General features: G+C 36.3%; 1 protein-coding gene across 12 annotated transcripts in view; it reads right to left on the bottom strand.

The window, feature by feature from the left end:
• Positions 1–15,799, bottom strand: part of akap9 (A-kinase anchoring protein 9) — a 77,648-nt gene extending 61,849 nt beyond the window's left edge. For 11 of the 12 annotated variants that reach the window (XM_088010290.1, XM_088010291.1, XM_088010292.1 and 8 more), the window contains exons 1-5: positions 15,543–15,799; positions 5,832–6,104; positions 2,047–2,091; positions 1,680–1,742; positions 240–389 (exon numbers count right to left, since the gene is read on the bottom strand). In XM_088010290.1, the coding sequence (XP_087866416.1) occupies positions 240–389; positions 1,680–1,742; positions 2,047–2,091; positions 5,832–6,104; positions 15,543–15,590 (579 nt within the window). In that variant the 5' untranslated portion in view covers positions 15,591–15,799. The remainder of the gene's footprint in view (positions 1–239; positions 390–1,679; positions 1,743–2,046; positions 2,092–5,831; positions 6,105–15,542) is intronic. The other variant, XM_088010296.1, reaches the window with a different exon arrangement.
• Between the last annotated feature and the right edge of the window lie 188 nt (positions 15,800–15,987).

The following is a 15,987-nucleotide window of genomic DNA, read 5'->3' as shown; positions in this document are numbered from 1 at the left end:
AGCCTTTCCTTTACCATTTACTCCCAGTGAAAATCCTTGTTTTTTTTTGTTTTGTTTTTTAACAATTGCATAAACAAATGATGCAGCAAGAAGAAACAAAATGTGAAAGCCAAATAAAAACAAAACGAATTCAAAGGAGCAGGTCAACATGCAGTCGACACCATTTACACGTAGCGTAGTCTTTCAAGCATTCAGGATAAAATGCTGTAAATCAAACCCAGAACAGCAGAAACATTTACCTGCTGCACACCATCGGCGCCGAACGCCGACCTCATTTCCTCCAGCTCTCGACTCAACTCCTCCAGAGCTTGATTCTTGGCTGCTAGCGCGTCCTCCATGTCCTGGACCGTCCGTCCCTCTGTCGGCTGCTGCAGGGCCTCCACCTCCTCCTGAGCAGAAACAATATCAGAACTTACACGGCTTTTAAAAGAGTCACTGAAAAAGGTTTAAAGACTAGAGAATTAACCAAGAACGTAGCCACAACCACACAGCAAAAGCAGTTTTGTTAGAAGAGCCCAAAGTTGGAGAGTAAGTATGGGTCATGTTTTCAGAGCTGAGTAGTAACTAGTTGCATTTGCTCAATTACATTTACCTGAGTAACTTTTTTGGAAAAAATTTTACTTTTGAGAGTACTTTTACAACTCTGTACTTTTACTTTTACTTAAGTAATTTTGTTATGAAGTATTTCTACTCTTACTTGCGTAAAATGTCTGAATTTTCTGCTGAATAAATAACAAACATGAGTTAACCAAAAATTTGCTTTTTATGTGGCCCTATAGATTCTAGACTAAACACCAAATGTGCTTAAATATTACGTTATCACTCAAACCAGTGCAGTTTTTATCTGTTATCAAATTATATCAATCAGTCCCTCCAGTTTCTTGCAAATTATTGTGGAAATTCACACAAAATCAACAAATTGCACTAATAATTGGGAGTTTATTGGAGATTTTCCTTAATTGTCAAAAACTTTCTTACTTGTACTAAACAGCTGCCTCAGCTTTATTGATGTCAGATTATAGTCCGTTGTGTATACAGCGAGTAATAAAAAGTCACATTTACAGACAAAAATAAGCGCAAATATTACTAATATTTCCAAATTAGTACCACAAACACTTAGATTTTTATAGCAAAAAGAAATCACAAAACAAATGTAAAATCATGGAGGGACTTTTCAATATGATTTAATTTTAAGAATTAATTGATATTTTAACAGTTTGTGAACAGATTTTATCAATACATTCTGGCACAACCTTTTAAGAGCATTCATGATCTTGATTTGGCCCAAAACGAAAATGATTTTGTCCTATTGTCTTTATAAATCCATCTGTCTCAGCAGTGGCTCTACGGAGAGCGGCTCCTTTTAGAAAACTTTCTGTTTTCTCTCCTCAAACCAGACGCTTCCTCCTCATCACTCCCTCATTATTTCCTCCAGCAGCTTTCACAGATAATTCACACTTCTGCAATGTCACGAAGCCCTTTTCCATTATGACCTTCTGGAGCATTTTGACTTTTTAAAAACAATATTTCTTCACCACCGACAGAACAGGACAGGACGGAAAATACTAAATGTGTAAAGAGTACACAGCAGACGTGGTTAGTGAGAATCTTGCAGAAGACGTTAAGCATTTGGTTTGCTAGCGAAGCCAAAGCAGAGCTGCTTGATCAGATTACTGTACCCAGGTAAAATCCTGTGAAGGCATCATTAGGCTCTCTGTCATCTCATGGAGGCAGCCATTTACCTGTTAATTCATAGTGTGCTGCGTTAAACACTAAGATCTGGGAGGCTGCAACACAAACGCCTGCATCATGTCAGGAAAACACCTTTGAGCAGCTTTGTTCGAGTTAAAAACAGTTTAATAAATGTTAATGTTACATAGCTGGAGATAATTTTAGTGAAGTGTTGAATTTAAAAACTAAAACTACAATGAAGGTTTTCGCTGTTGATTTAGACTTTCTAAAGGAAAATTTTACTCATTTTAAAGCAGAGATAACCTGATATAATAAAAAAAGTTAAATTCATATCACTTTTTTTGGAAATATTACCTCTGAGGAATAATCTTCCGCTGTGGTGGAAACTTCACTTTCAGGCTGCAGGAGAAAAAACAAACATGCATCAAATAAAATAAAATAACAAAAGATTGAAAAATGAAGACCTATGTCAGGAATGAGACAAATTAATGAAATAGGCTGAGGCAAAAAGACAGCAGTGGCTGCTTTATTTTGGGGAATTTACATTACAAAACAAGGAAACAAAAGAAAACGCTATTTTACAAACCAAAACCATAAATTGCTTGCCCCATCACTACTATTTGAAAAAGTAATTTATTTTAATAATTAATTTCAAAATGTGAACCCAGGTCAACAGTCTGATTAAACAAACCGTGATTTATTTAAAGCATTTCTTTATGTTAATTTTGAGGCTTCCAGTTAATGAGAAACACAAATTTGATTTCTCCAGAAATTATTACTGAAATAAATAAAGAATTGTTAATCTGTTCACCTGTGCAGAAAAAAGTCAGAGACTCTCCAAAAGGAAGATAACTAACAAAAGATTACTGCCAAAGAAGCTGGTTATTCAAGGGTATTCAAGGAAAGTTGAGTGGAAGGTAAAAGTGCAGTGTAAAATATGTCTGCAAGACAATGTCGATATCAGGTGTGATATATGCCTGTTTTATTTTTTCCTCCGATTCTGATCTATGGAGCATTTTTGTCATTTGTGTCCACACTGTAAAACATTTGTCGTGTCTACTACTTTCTACTCTTTAAGTCAAATAAATTTAGAGTTTTAGATTTTGAATTTGAGTTTGTGAAAGATAAACTTAAAGCAGTAAGTTTTGTGAGGGAGGTTTTTTTCCTACATAATTATTTGGTTTAAATTGCAGCATTAAGTTAAAACTCACAATTCAAGATTAATGAACTTAAAAAACACAATGCTTAGACAACTTGACTCTTGCTGGCTAAATATTGCATCAGTATGAAAAATAACACACAAGAACTCTTGAAAAATATCAGAGAATTATTACTGGACTCTGATATAAATACTGTCCATACTGATAATATCTGCGTAATGTTTGAGTATAACTTCAGCCTCGAGAGAATTCTGAAATAAATGTTTAAATTGGTCTTATCTAATATTCTGAATTATTGGTTCTCTTTTGCTGTAAGCCATAATCATAAAAATTAATGGAAATAAAACACTTGAAATGTAATACTTTGTTTAATGAATCTATAAAAACACCCATGTTTCACTTTTCAAATAAATTACAGAAACGAATAGACTTTTCAATGATATGTGAAAATAATTCAGGACGCTGTCCTTGAGGTAAAACATAGTTACCTTGAAGTAGCTTTCAAAAGACTCATTTTGTTGCATTTTCCTTTTGTTGCTCAAGAGCAAAATGACGAGTTCGTTTAGAATATGTCTTCATTTGAATGACCTAGAGCAGAAAACTGCCCAAGGAAAAACTGGCTTCATTTACTTGTGATGCAGAACAGATCTCATTCAGGCAGCAGTAATTTATAATTTGCCCATAAAAATAATAAAAAAAATAAAAACCCAGAAGCTCTGTGTACATAATAATACACTCCATCAACCTTTAGATCTTCTGAAATCCACTGCAAGGCCATAGAAATCGGTCACACAGACTGACACATCCCAACAAGTTTAAAGGCAATTGTCTGTCTCCATGGCAGCCAAGTAGCTTTGTGGGTTCATGGAGAAGAGTGGCAACACAGGGCTGAGCAAAAGAGACGGAGAGGGCTTGAAAGACGGAACAAATTGTACAAGAGCTCTCAGCTCTGCGTGTTTTTAAACCATTCTATGATGAGATGTAATCAGTGGTAATTTATCCATCAGAAAATCCTGGATTAAATGTCTAGGTGCTGCTGTTTCAATCATCTTTTCTCTAAAGAAAGGTTGGAATGACTGTGCTGTATGTTGATTTAATGAATAGCAGGAGGTGGTTATGTAAAACCAGCAGAATGCATCAATACTGAGGTTGTGGTAAAGAAAATAATGGCATCCCACAAAAACCACAACCTTCTTTTATATCAGCGTCATCTACATGCATTTAAACGTGAAAAAGACGTGCTTTAATGTGCTTTTTGATTCAGTTTTAGCTCCTAATGTGGCTGTTATGCAGAAAGGGCAAATAAAGAGACACAAAAAGTGAATTTATACCTATGAGAAAAACAAAACTGCTGCTTCCTCCTAAACAACCCGCCAACACATGTATGCTCATATTCATCCTATAGAGTTAGTTTGTTTTCCGCCCACATCTTTTGACCAAGCAGCCAAACAAACAACCTTAATATTTCTGTCATTTTCAGCCAAAGAAAAGGTTGGTTTACTACTAAATAAGAAAAAAAAATGGTGCATTCTACAGATTTTTTCTTTAACTTTTTCATACATTATTAGAAATACATTCATGTTAATAATTTAAAATGAGAAAACAAACATTGTATTGCCTGAAATGCAGTAGCATAGCACTCTTTTGGCAAATTTGAACCAGGTGAAGCTAAAACAGGAGTTTTGGCTAAAACATTTACAGACAAGTTTTTAATGACCCTAAATGCTAAATGTGTTTATTTTTGTGCTAAATTACTGATCTAAATATGTTGTTTTTTCAGAAAACTTCAGGTAATAATCAATCAGTTACTAAATTAGTTGATTATTTTAATAATTATTTCAAGTGTTTTGTGTAAAAAAAAATCTAATTTACAGTATTTGACATTGTGAAACTTAGTCAGCAATGCTCCTATTTGCAGGTAATTTGTGACTTTTTATTTAACAATCACTGCCCATTTTCATCCAAAAGTGTTGGAAAACTGTATCATGAGCCATTTACATTACTTTGTTAGTCTAAAAAAACCCTAGGCTTTCCAATTTTTTCAAATATAATGATTGTGAAAGAGAGACTGTGCTGACTGACGCAGTTGTGATATGATTTGAGCAATGGCATTAAATTTTCACTGTTCACAGCAAAGCATCAAGTTGAAGGAGGAAAAAACCTTTTTGCAAATTTTCTACTTACAAAAATGAGTGGAGTTGTGCCAAAATTACATAAAAAAACGCTAACAAGTCATATTAAAACAGAGTAGACCGATTTGTTCAAATACATCTTTTGGAAAGAAAGATGCTTTCATATTTTGAAATGTAACAAGCACAAACTTTGATGTATTTTTTTAGTGTTTTCGGTTAGACCAACATAAAGTATTGCATTATTTTGAAGTGGATTGAAAATGATCATGCATGAGTTTTCAAATTCCTCCCTCCGCCCCTCGAGGAAAAAAAAATCTGAAAAGTGTGGTGTGCATTTATTTTCAACCTCCCTGAATAAATACATCATAAAAACAACAATGTCTACCAGCTGTACACATCTAAACATGTTTTTTGCACACGGATGATTGGACTTGAAAAGCTCCAAATAGAAATGTGAACATCAATGTTCAAGTCTTGCCAAACATGTTCAAGAAGACTGACTGGGCCATTTTAGGAGGACTATGTTACAATATCAGTTTTAAAAATGTTAAATATAAATTCATGGCACACTTTTAAGACTTCTTTCATTAGAGATATTTGACAACAATACATATTTTACTGATTAACTTCAAAATAATGTGTTACTTTGGTCTTGCATATAAAGTTCTATTAAAATGCATTAACGTTTGGTTGCAACATTACATGAAAATGCTTAAGAGAATGAATACTTTGCAAAACAAACCTAAAAAGATTGACAATTTTAGAAAAATGAAAGTTGGCACTTCAAAGTTAAGCATAGAGAGTGAGCGTTGCTGTGTTGAGTATTGTATGAAATAAATGTGTGTACCTCTATCTTGTAGGTCTGGTCATGCCTGACCGTCTCTCCGCTCTTCAGCGTCTTGGTGAAGGTAAACTCTGTGGTGGGTGTTTCCTCACTCCCTTCATCTCGTCTTTCACCCTTGACCTCTCGTTCTCCTTCTCCACCCACAAACTGATCCGGCTCGACCTCCACCCTTCCCTGCAATTCTGCCTCCGAATCCTCGGCCGGCTTCTTTTTCTTCTTCTTCTTCTGCTTCTTCTGGGAGTCTGCATGAGCTTTTCTCTGGCGGTACTCAGCCAACTGCAGCGAGAGGAAGTCAAATATGCTCAGTTAAAGTCAGAGGTGACATGAGAAAAGAAATAAATGTAAAAGATTTCCTTTCATTTTTACTATATTGTTTCCGCTGTCATTTAGAAGCTTGTCTGACCCATTTGTTTGGTCAAGATCCACGCCTTTCTTTCCAAGAAACTCCACTAAACAATACTTTTAGCAAAAATAAACAACATATAAACTTACTCTGAATCGACACAGTTTGGTGATAGTCAAACGAAACATTTTACGGCCCAAATACGCCTCCTGCCCTGCTACCAATGAGTCCTCCCTCCTTGTGTCCATATGACCCAACACACGCCTCGTACTGCAACAGGTGCTAATCCCGACTAAAGGGATTGCTTTTTTAAACTACAGTATGTCATTTATCCAGGAAAACACACAGTCATGCTTTCCAGACTGGAAATCTTTGATATTTGTTCCTGCAGCCGACTTGCACAATAACACATTGACTGAAGATGAAAATATTTGCTATTTGTTTATTAGTCTCTCATTTTGGTTAGTTTAGTACAAATAACAAATAGCACTAATTTTATTCTCAGGAATAGATGTACAGCTCTGGAAAAAATGAAGAGCCCACTGCACTGAACCCCATTGAAAACCTCCTGGTTATTCCACAAAATATTGATCTCTGAACTCTTCCTGAGTTAAAACATTGATATTGTTTCTAAATGAATATAAACTTGTTTTCTTTGGATTATTTGAGGTTTGAAAGCACTGCATCTTTTTGTTATTTTGACCATTTAATAAATACATACCAAATGTTTGCTTGGAATTTCAGAGACATGTTGTCAGTAATTCATAGAATAAAAGTACAATGTTCATTTTACTATACTTTTACTTTTTATCTTGCTGACCCACTGTAACAAAGACAGCAAGTCAAGGGTCAAAGGTCAGTTTCAGGTCAGTAACCTTATTTGGCTTGAGGAAACTTCCTTCCAGAACTGTGCTGAAGCAGAGCGTGTTTGAAACATGGATATTAAAGTGCCGCTATCACCACTACTCTGATTCACACAGGTGAACTACATAAACTGATAATGATGATCTGCATACCGAGATATTTTTATATATTTGTATATTTAAAAAAAAATAAAAACTTAAAACATAAAAAGTAGCAAATAATTTATTTTTATCCATAATGTCCTGAGTACAATGTCAAACATAAGGCTGCTTTTCCACCATTTCATCTAGACATTAGCTAATTAGAACATGAGCAGCAGTTGGCAGCAGCCACAGACCTGTGTCTGAATGGACCTTCTGCCACAGATCAGTTTCATCCCACACTAGCACCTCATCACCTGCCTGTAAAACGCCCCTGCTACCACATGACACACAGCAGACGTCATGCATCTTCAGAGACAGGTGCACCTCCATTGCGTTTGTGTGCTTCTTCACAGGACAGATGGTTAATGGCAGCCAAGGTACAAACATGTCCCAATTAAATCGGCTGCATCAGCTGGCAGTAAAGAAAAACGTCCAACTTGAAGGAAATTTAATGTTTAAAGCAGATTTTTAGGTCAGTTGATGTGTGTGTGTGTGTATATATATATATATATATATATATATATATATATATATATATATATATATATATATATATATATATATATATATATATATATATATATATATATATATAAATAAACAAAATCTGGTTCTATTTGCTGAGCTATCTCAAAATAAATTACTATCAGGAGAGCAACTAAAAAGAAACATAATTCAAGGTATTTTTAATAGCTAGCTTGTACATTGATGTAAGAAATTTCAAAAACCTTGGCCTTGAAAGCTCAGATTAGGTCTAGGTAAGAAAGTAATATAACAAAGAAAGATTGTACAGGATAAAGACGCATTAAATAGCATAAAAAACACCAAAGAAAGCATAACATTTTAATGTAACTGGGCCAACCTTAAAAATGTGTTTTTGATCATAACCTGTGAGAACTGCATGGCTTTGACACAAAACATCTTATTCATAACTATTCATACAGTCAAAGAATTGACGTGTCAGTCAAACGCTGAGAAATCTGATACTTTTCCTGTTCTTAAATGCATCAAAACTAAAAACTCCCACTTCTGTCAGTCTGTAAATGCATCACATGCGCTCTGGTTTGACTTTGGTATAAATCAGATAATGGTTGGCGACATTTCGGTTTTGATGCATAAATAAGGGTAGCTGTGTAATCCCTTCATCTTTTTTGTTGGATTCAAAACTACTACTTTGATTGAGGAAACTGCACCCAGAAGCACCAGTTTTATTTCCAAATGCCAAATGTTTTTTTTATTATTTATTTTTTTAATTTAAACCAAATCTATGCCTTAAGTTTGAAAAAAATAAAATAAAATCAAAATCAAAACCAGGTTGTTGTCAGCTGGTAAAACAGAAATCAATTTAGGCAAGTAAGAGTCTAAACTGTCCTACATACATTTCTGCTAATCAATACAAACACCAATACTATCTGTGAAACCATCCTTTCCCTGTGTCCTCTGGTATGCAGCCCTGATGAAACAAAGCAAGATAACGCTCTTATCTTCTGACAATCTCATAGTTTACCCTTCTATTTAACCTCACACAAGAGTTCAAAGAACAAAGGAAAAGAATGAGAGAGGCGTAATAAACTAACCATACTGAATTCACAAAACTATCCCTTAGTCCAGAGGTCTGCAACCTTTATAATCTAGAGTAAGTTTGTACTCATCAGGCCAGGCCAAAAAAAAAGAAAAACAAGAAAAGTTGTTTAGAGCCACAGATATCACATGACTTTTTTTGGGGGGGGAGGGGGGGAGTAGAAATTTAGATCAATATCTACTTTAGGAAAGTTGTTGTAATTTTTAAAGAACCGTCATTTTATCTCCAGGATGGACAGCTTTTTTTTCCCCTCTGGGTTGGAAAATTATTTTTAAAAAGCACATAGATTCCAACCTAATGACAAGAAAAACACATAAAAGTATAATACTGGTACTCTCAGTATCATTCCTTGTAGAAATTCAACGCAAATATTTCAGGATAAAATGAAAAACAGCTAAAATCTTGTATTTGTTATATTTAAAACTTTAGCTGGTTCTATTATTAGGAGTCATTATGGTTGGCTCAAGGAGCAACAGATTACAGACTTAGCCTGCCCAAGTCCTTTCATAATCTAAAATTTATTTTTAAGATATTTCGTCATATGTTTCCTTTGCTAATTTTGGCATACTGTTGTAATTTTGATGACAGTATTGTGTCAAATTTCACTGGTAAACTCGTCCATTACTTTGCAATACCCAGACCTGCACAGCATTCTGGGGGATGTAGGCAGAGGAATGATTTTAGCCACTCAACCTCTCACAGGTGGCTAAAGCAAACTAGGTGGAATCGACTAACTGACTCACTCTTTGGTAACTTAGCAACTCACTCACTATTTGGTTACCTAGCAACAACCTGTTGAGTAACTGCTGCAGTGGCAGTTTCCTCACCGTGCCTCATAAATGTTTGAAAATAAAAACAGCTTTGTGGAGTAAAAACTATGGATAAAACAGTCATGTCACCAGTTTGGCTGTATTTCAGAAATTGAAAACAAAAAACTAATCAGTTATTATCGATAGACTAATATGAAACCCTTATATCGTGATAGGCTTTACAGCCATATCATCCAGCATTAACCGATATTAGACACATTAAATAGATTTATCTACCGTTTTGAAACTTTTGAAAAAAGAAATGACCAGAAACAGATGACAAAAAGATGACAATAAATATCAGTTGTTCATATTGGCCCAATTCCAATATGCTAAAATAATGACATATCAGCCAATACCGATGTTAGTGTCGATATATTGTGTATCCGTAATCATGGAGAGAGATACAGGGTTACAGAGTCAAGTAAAAGAAAGCAGAATCATAATCTGATGTGGAGTTGGGATAATTTATCCAAACTTGAAGTACTTTGTAATCTTCTTTCAAATATTTCTGCATAAAAGCCTTATAAACCACAAGCAAACATTGTGAGTCATTAGTAAACTCACGGTTCAGTGTACTCATCGGCTCAAACTAAGACAAGTGTCACCGATTTTATGAACAGCAGCAGCTAAACCCTGATGAAAGCTCCCAGTGTTTGCCGATGCTGTAAAAAAGGGTCAGAGGCTGAAAACGACAGAGCTGAGAGTAGGTGTCATGGTCGTGTTCCCACCTACTATTCACAGCTTAAAAAGCTCAAAGTGTTCTTGATCTGAGCCTCCGCAGCTCCTCACATGACCCGCCCTCGTCCAAATATACCCACTTATCTGTATTTTAAGAGCAGCTTTATCCATCTAAAACCTGAGCACAGAAATAAATGTAATCGACTGATGAGCCAACAGGACTGGAGCATCTCTGAGAAGGAGGCAGTCTTCGGTTCTGACTTTATAAGAATAACACATGAGTAGCAGCAAACCTGCCAGCAGGAATCACCCAGGGTTCTGCCTTTTGCTGAGATGCTTAGCACTGCAAGCTGCCCTATTTGGCATAGCTGCTGGCCGAGCATATGGAGACTCAAAGCCTGGGTAGCTGCACCACCATCTGGGTAAACAGAAACTACGTAGGTGTACCACCATCTGCTGTCTGAAAGCATGTACACAGGTCTTTCCTGCATATCTAAGCCTCATGGTGACAGAAAAACAGAGACTATAAACAGCAGCCAGTTTGATTCTTTAGAAGACCAGAGCAACTATATTAGCTAGGGAATACTATTTTGCTTATCTAAATAAGTACACATAACAGAAATACTAATATCAGATATTGATATCAACCCAAATTAGGGATAAGTCCCTAATTTGACTTGACAATAGGGCAGGACAATAAATCAATAACAAATGTGGCAATAGATATGTGATCAATATCAATAGATAGCACATCTGATAGATTATTCAATGTGCTAGAATATTTGCTGAACTCCGATCCAAAGTTGGTGGAATCAACCAACTCACTCACTCTTTGGTAACCTAGCAACTCAGACACTCTGTGGTTACCTAGCAACAATCTGTTGAGTAACAAGGCAAAGTTTCACCACTTTGCCTTGTAGCTGCTTAAAAATAAACAACAACATGGAATGCAGACTGTGGATAAAAGAGGAAAGATTATGCCACCAGTTTGGCAGCACTACAGATATTTAAACAAAAAAAAAAAACTAATCAATAATTACTGACAGAATGATATGAAACGCTTTTATTGCGATACATTTTTCAGTCATATCGTTAAGCCCTACTTGACAACCACACTAATTTGGAGTCGTCACAAGACAGACATATTTTGTTTTATTTTATTGTCGGCTTGTTTCTATGAAGCCATGATGCTATTAATGTGAAGTATCCCTGATTACATTTACATAAAACATTTCTAGTCAATATGGCATAATAAACTCTAATAGCTCCTATAAACCAAGCTGACACTAGAAATTAGTGGTGATGGGAGGAAAAATATCCACTTAAATATGGAATGTTTGTATAATATATGTGTGCAAATTAACATTGTTTACCAGAATAAAATAATGCAGAGACGACTAAATGTACCAAGAATATGGAGTGAGAAATGGAGCTGAAGACTCCTTCATCCCCCATCAACAACTGCTGAGTGCAGAGAGAAACACAGAAAGGTCTTGAGGCTTCCCTTTCAATGAACCAACCCAGAAAGATCAATGCTGTGCACAAGATCCACTCAACAGGGAGAGAATGTTTAAAAGCAGAAACCCGCTCGGATCCGTCTTCAATAGATTTGTTGCAGTTTTCATGCTTTGAGCAAAACAAGAAGCATGTTTTGATTTGCTGAAGTGCACGGCCAGCATGTAAAGCTTCCCAAATCCTCACCTCAACTGACTCAAACCTTTTTGTGAACAGAAAGTTTTGGTGCAAAACGCAAACCCATTAAAATTTCGCAGTTCCAGAAAAAGAAAGAACATTTTACAAGGAAAACTCAAATCCCCAAAGTCCCATAAATGGAACGATATAAATTCATTATTTATCAACGAGGTGTGCAAGTGTTGATCTTTTGGTGTGGCTAACTTACTGATGAGATGATGAGATGTGACCAACATAAAGTGATGCGTAAATGGAAACAGGCAGGAAACTGATACATGATTTTTAAACGTTTTTACTAAATAATATTTAGGGATGCACCAATGTGAAAATTTGGGCCGATATCGATATCTGATATCGCTGTTATGGCCGATAATCAATATTTACCAATATTATATATATTTCGCTACCATTTTTGACACCTTTGGGGAAATCCCCCACCAGAAATAGATACTGGTATAAATAAATACTGGTTGTTCATATTGGCCTGGTTTTATTTACAGGACAGATATCAATATGTTAAAAAATTACAAATATCAGCCGATACCGATGTTATTGTGTATCTCTAATAATATTCTGTGCACTTTTATTCAGACCTGTGACTACTTAGTACACACATTTTCAAGTTTACACACCCAGCACATCGTGGAGGCAATCAATAAAAAACTGAAAAATAAAACATTTTCTGATTATCAGGTCTTACATGGACACTGAACTCATTGCATTTTGTTGATCGGGAACAGACAGTGAGTTGAAAAGCTAAGGACAAAACGATAATTTATTTATAGTACAAATAGAGTAGTAGGTTGTTTACCTTGTTGTGAAAAGAAAGACAGTAAAGTGCAGAAGTTAATTAGACTGTAACAAGCGCAGGAGACTGCACAATTATGTGCCCAGGCCCCGCCCTGCTCTGCTCCTATCAATCACACATCCCAGATTATTTGTACCAGACTTACCCTGTGGTTACAACAAGCAACAAGATACAGCTGAAATGGGTTAAAAATACAAAATCATGCCACACTTTACAGATTATTATTTGTAAAACCATTGTAAAAACTACGCTAAATTTTTATTCTTCACTTCCACATGTTAGTCCATCATGACCTGAACACTTCAGCCAGGCACAATAGCTAAACTAGGCATCTTCCACACCATGACATCCAAACTGTTTGTGATTTAACCCATTTCAAGCAACACAGCATGACCCAGCACAAGTATCTATCATTACTTTGAGCTTGTGCCACTGCATCATAAAAATAAAACCCTCCAGAGTCAATTAAGCCAATTAATCAGCTACGTAATCTGTGCCAGTTATAGGCTGGTTGTCGCACAGAGACATGCAGGACGTGTCCAGCTGAGCGATTAAGGTCCAAGTTAAGAAGATCAGCTAAAACCGGCAGGAGTGCCTAACAAAGAAACTGACCCTTTAGGCTACCTGAATCCTGAGAAAGATTACTATAGTGGAAAGACGCTCTATAAAAATGACTTCTTCTACCTTCATTTTTGATGTAGCCTTATAGATAGATGTTTGTACTGACCATAAAGTATCTACATGAATAAAAGAACAAAGACTGAGGTGAAATGACAGTAAAAGTTTAATTTTTCTAGGAGATTTAAGATGACTACACTGATCAACTATCAGTTACTGATAGTAAAACACTTGTCAATATGTTTGATTCTGAAGCCAAACAAAAGATGAAGAAAATTATTCCATTCTGGAACAAAACTATGGCAACAGCAGCCCACAATTTCCACTTTCCCTATTGTCTGGCATGACTCAAAAGCTCATGCCTGATTCTGCACAATGCATCACTGACAGCTCGCACTTCAGTCAGACAACAAAAACTCGTCTTTCACTCGATTTGACAAAAATCCAGTCACCCAATCTGATTGTTAGAGAGGAAAAGCTCAGGCCGCACCTTTATCTCCAGACTAACATTCAGATAAAATCCTGCTTCAGTTCTGAGACAATATAAATGCAGACTCATTGTACACTTTAAGCCATGTACATAATTTTAGAAAAGCAACATGCATCAGATTTTTATCTAAGCCTGCAAGGACTCATCTGACAAGAATCTCAAATAATAACACCCTTGATTTCTTTACTGCATGTGAGGACATGGTGACATGGCACTGGGAGGAAAAAAACAGCAGGCAGACTAGCCTACAGCAGCAAAGAGCCTTTTACAAGCCAAAATACCAGAGTGCAAACCAGGGGGATGGTCTCTGCAAACTTCTGTCGGACAAAACTCACTGTGATTTTCTAAATATGTTTAGTAAATAACAATCAGAAACAGATTCCCAGCAGCTCTACACCAAGATGCATTAACTTTAAATAAAACAACCAAGGCTTCGCACTATATGTGCAAAGATTTAAAATGTGCAACAAGATTTAATTTGCACTACTTAAACAAAAAACAACACTTATACCTATTGCTGTAAAACTTAAAAAACAGTTCTACTTATGTTACATTTCTAATAATTATTTAGATTCTGATAGTGAAACTGCAGAAAAAATAGACTATAACAACTAAATTTCATTTTTAACTGCTTCTTCAGAGTAATATAGCTTTTTTTAGGTTATAAAAATCTGTTGTTACTTGATTAATTGGTTGGATACCTGTGTATAGCACCCTAATAGTCGTTTTAAAACAGTACTGGGTGGTGCTCCTTTGGTTTCCATGGATACAACTTCCTATGTTTTCTGTAATCAAAATAGTAATATTTGTCCTTTTTGTAGCTGACTGGAGAACATGCAGCAAACTTGTTTCAGCCAGCTGAACTGCAGTAGCCAATGCTTACATACTAATAACTTTTTGTTCACAGAGGCAGTGGTAAGAGTGTAACATTACCTCTGTCCATCATAGATGTATCAAATTGTGCAGCAACTCTAGCAGCTCTTAAAAGCTTCTGATTTAGTATTTATGGACATATATTGACAAAAGTGACACATGAGCTCATTGCCTGCAGAGATTCAGCAAAGACAAACAGCCTCTCAAAACTGAGTGAGCTGGTTTTTGAGTTTACAGCTACTGGTAGAAAAAAAAACATACAAACTCATCCAGTTTAACAAGTACTCCCTTCTTTTCTCAGCAAATATTTTACTTTATGAGCACAGCATAGAGCCTCTTCTGGTGTATTCCTGTTGCTTAAACCAATACAAGTCATCTCTGGCAAGTGAAGCAATGCTTTACCCAGCTAGTGAGGATATACCCTGTAAATCCTGTTACACCAGCCTCTGAGTGTCACTTCAGGTGCCGTTTATAAGCTCTAAATAATGATGCGACGGCTAGACTTGTGCGAGAATGAGCCGATACTTCTTTAGATACGGAAAAAGAAAAAAGAAAGCATGTAGGGGGGAAAATGTCAGATATTCAGCATGACAAAGGCAGCCTTGGCTAGCAGTAGCAGCGGCTAACCCCCTCCTCCCTCCCTCTCAGCTGTCAGACAGACACGGCGCATGACAGCTGGGAAGGTGGTATGAAGGGGAGGGGGTTGGGGTCAAAACAGCTGACGGACATAACCACAGAAAAACAACTCCACCGGAACAATATGCTGTAACTTTGGACCACTCAGAGGACGTTAGGGAGTCTTGAATCCTACCTTAGCCTTGCCGGCCTCTAGCTTCTTCTGCCTCTCCTCGTCCTCCATTCCCGCTGACTCCGAGACTGAAACAAGAAAACTGCTTCATAAGAAATATCCAGGAGGAAAAGGAAGTCTCACAGCGGAAAGCGGACTATCTCTCCAATGCCGTGATTCCCAATCACTGGCTATCCCCTTGATTGTAGTCCGCCGCCATATTTTCCACGTAAACATGAGACTCAACTGTGATGACGTAGGGTAGGTGCATTTATAGCCACGCCCACTGGTGCTATCGGTATGGCAAGTAGTTTTGTCGTATAGTAATTTCTTAAAAACATGAAGCCTCTTGCACTGATTGCACGTTTTAGCCCGTTCATGCATGAATTATAATCCTTTATGACAGGATTTTTTTTCAAAGTGTTTTTGACTTTCTTAAGGCATAAAAAAAACTTGGAGAAAAAGTTTC

Source organism: Poecilia mexicana, unplaced genomic scaffold (assembly GCF_051168715.1).
Source record: "Poecilia mexicana isolate PSO_F unplaced genomic scaffold, ASM5116871v1 scaffold_11, whole genome shotgun sequence".
NCBI classification, from domain to species: Eukaryota; Metazoa; Chordata; class Actinopteri; order Cyprinodontiformes; family Poeciliidae; genus Poecilia; species Poecilia mexicana.
Note: the sequence above shows the minus strand (reverse complement) of the source record. Positions and strands in the feature narration are given on the sequence as shown.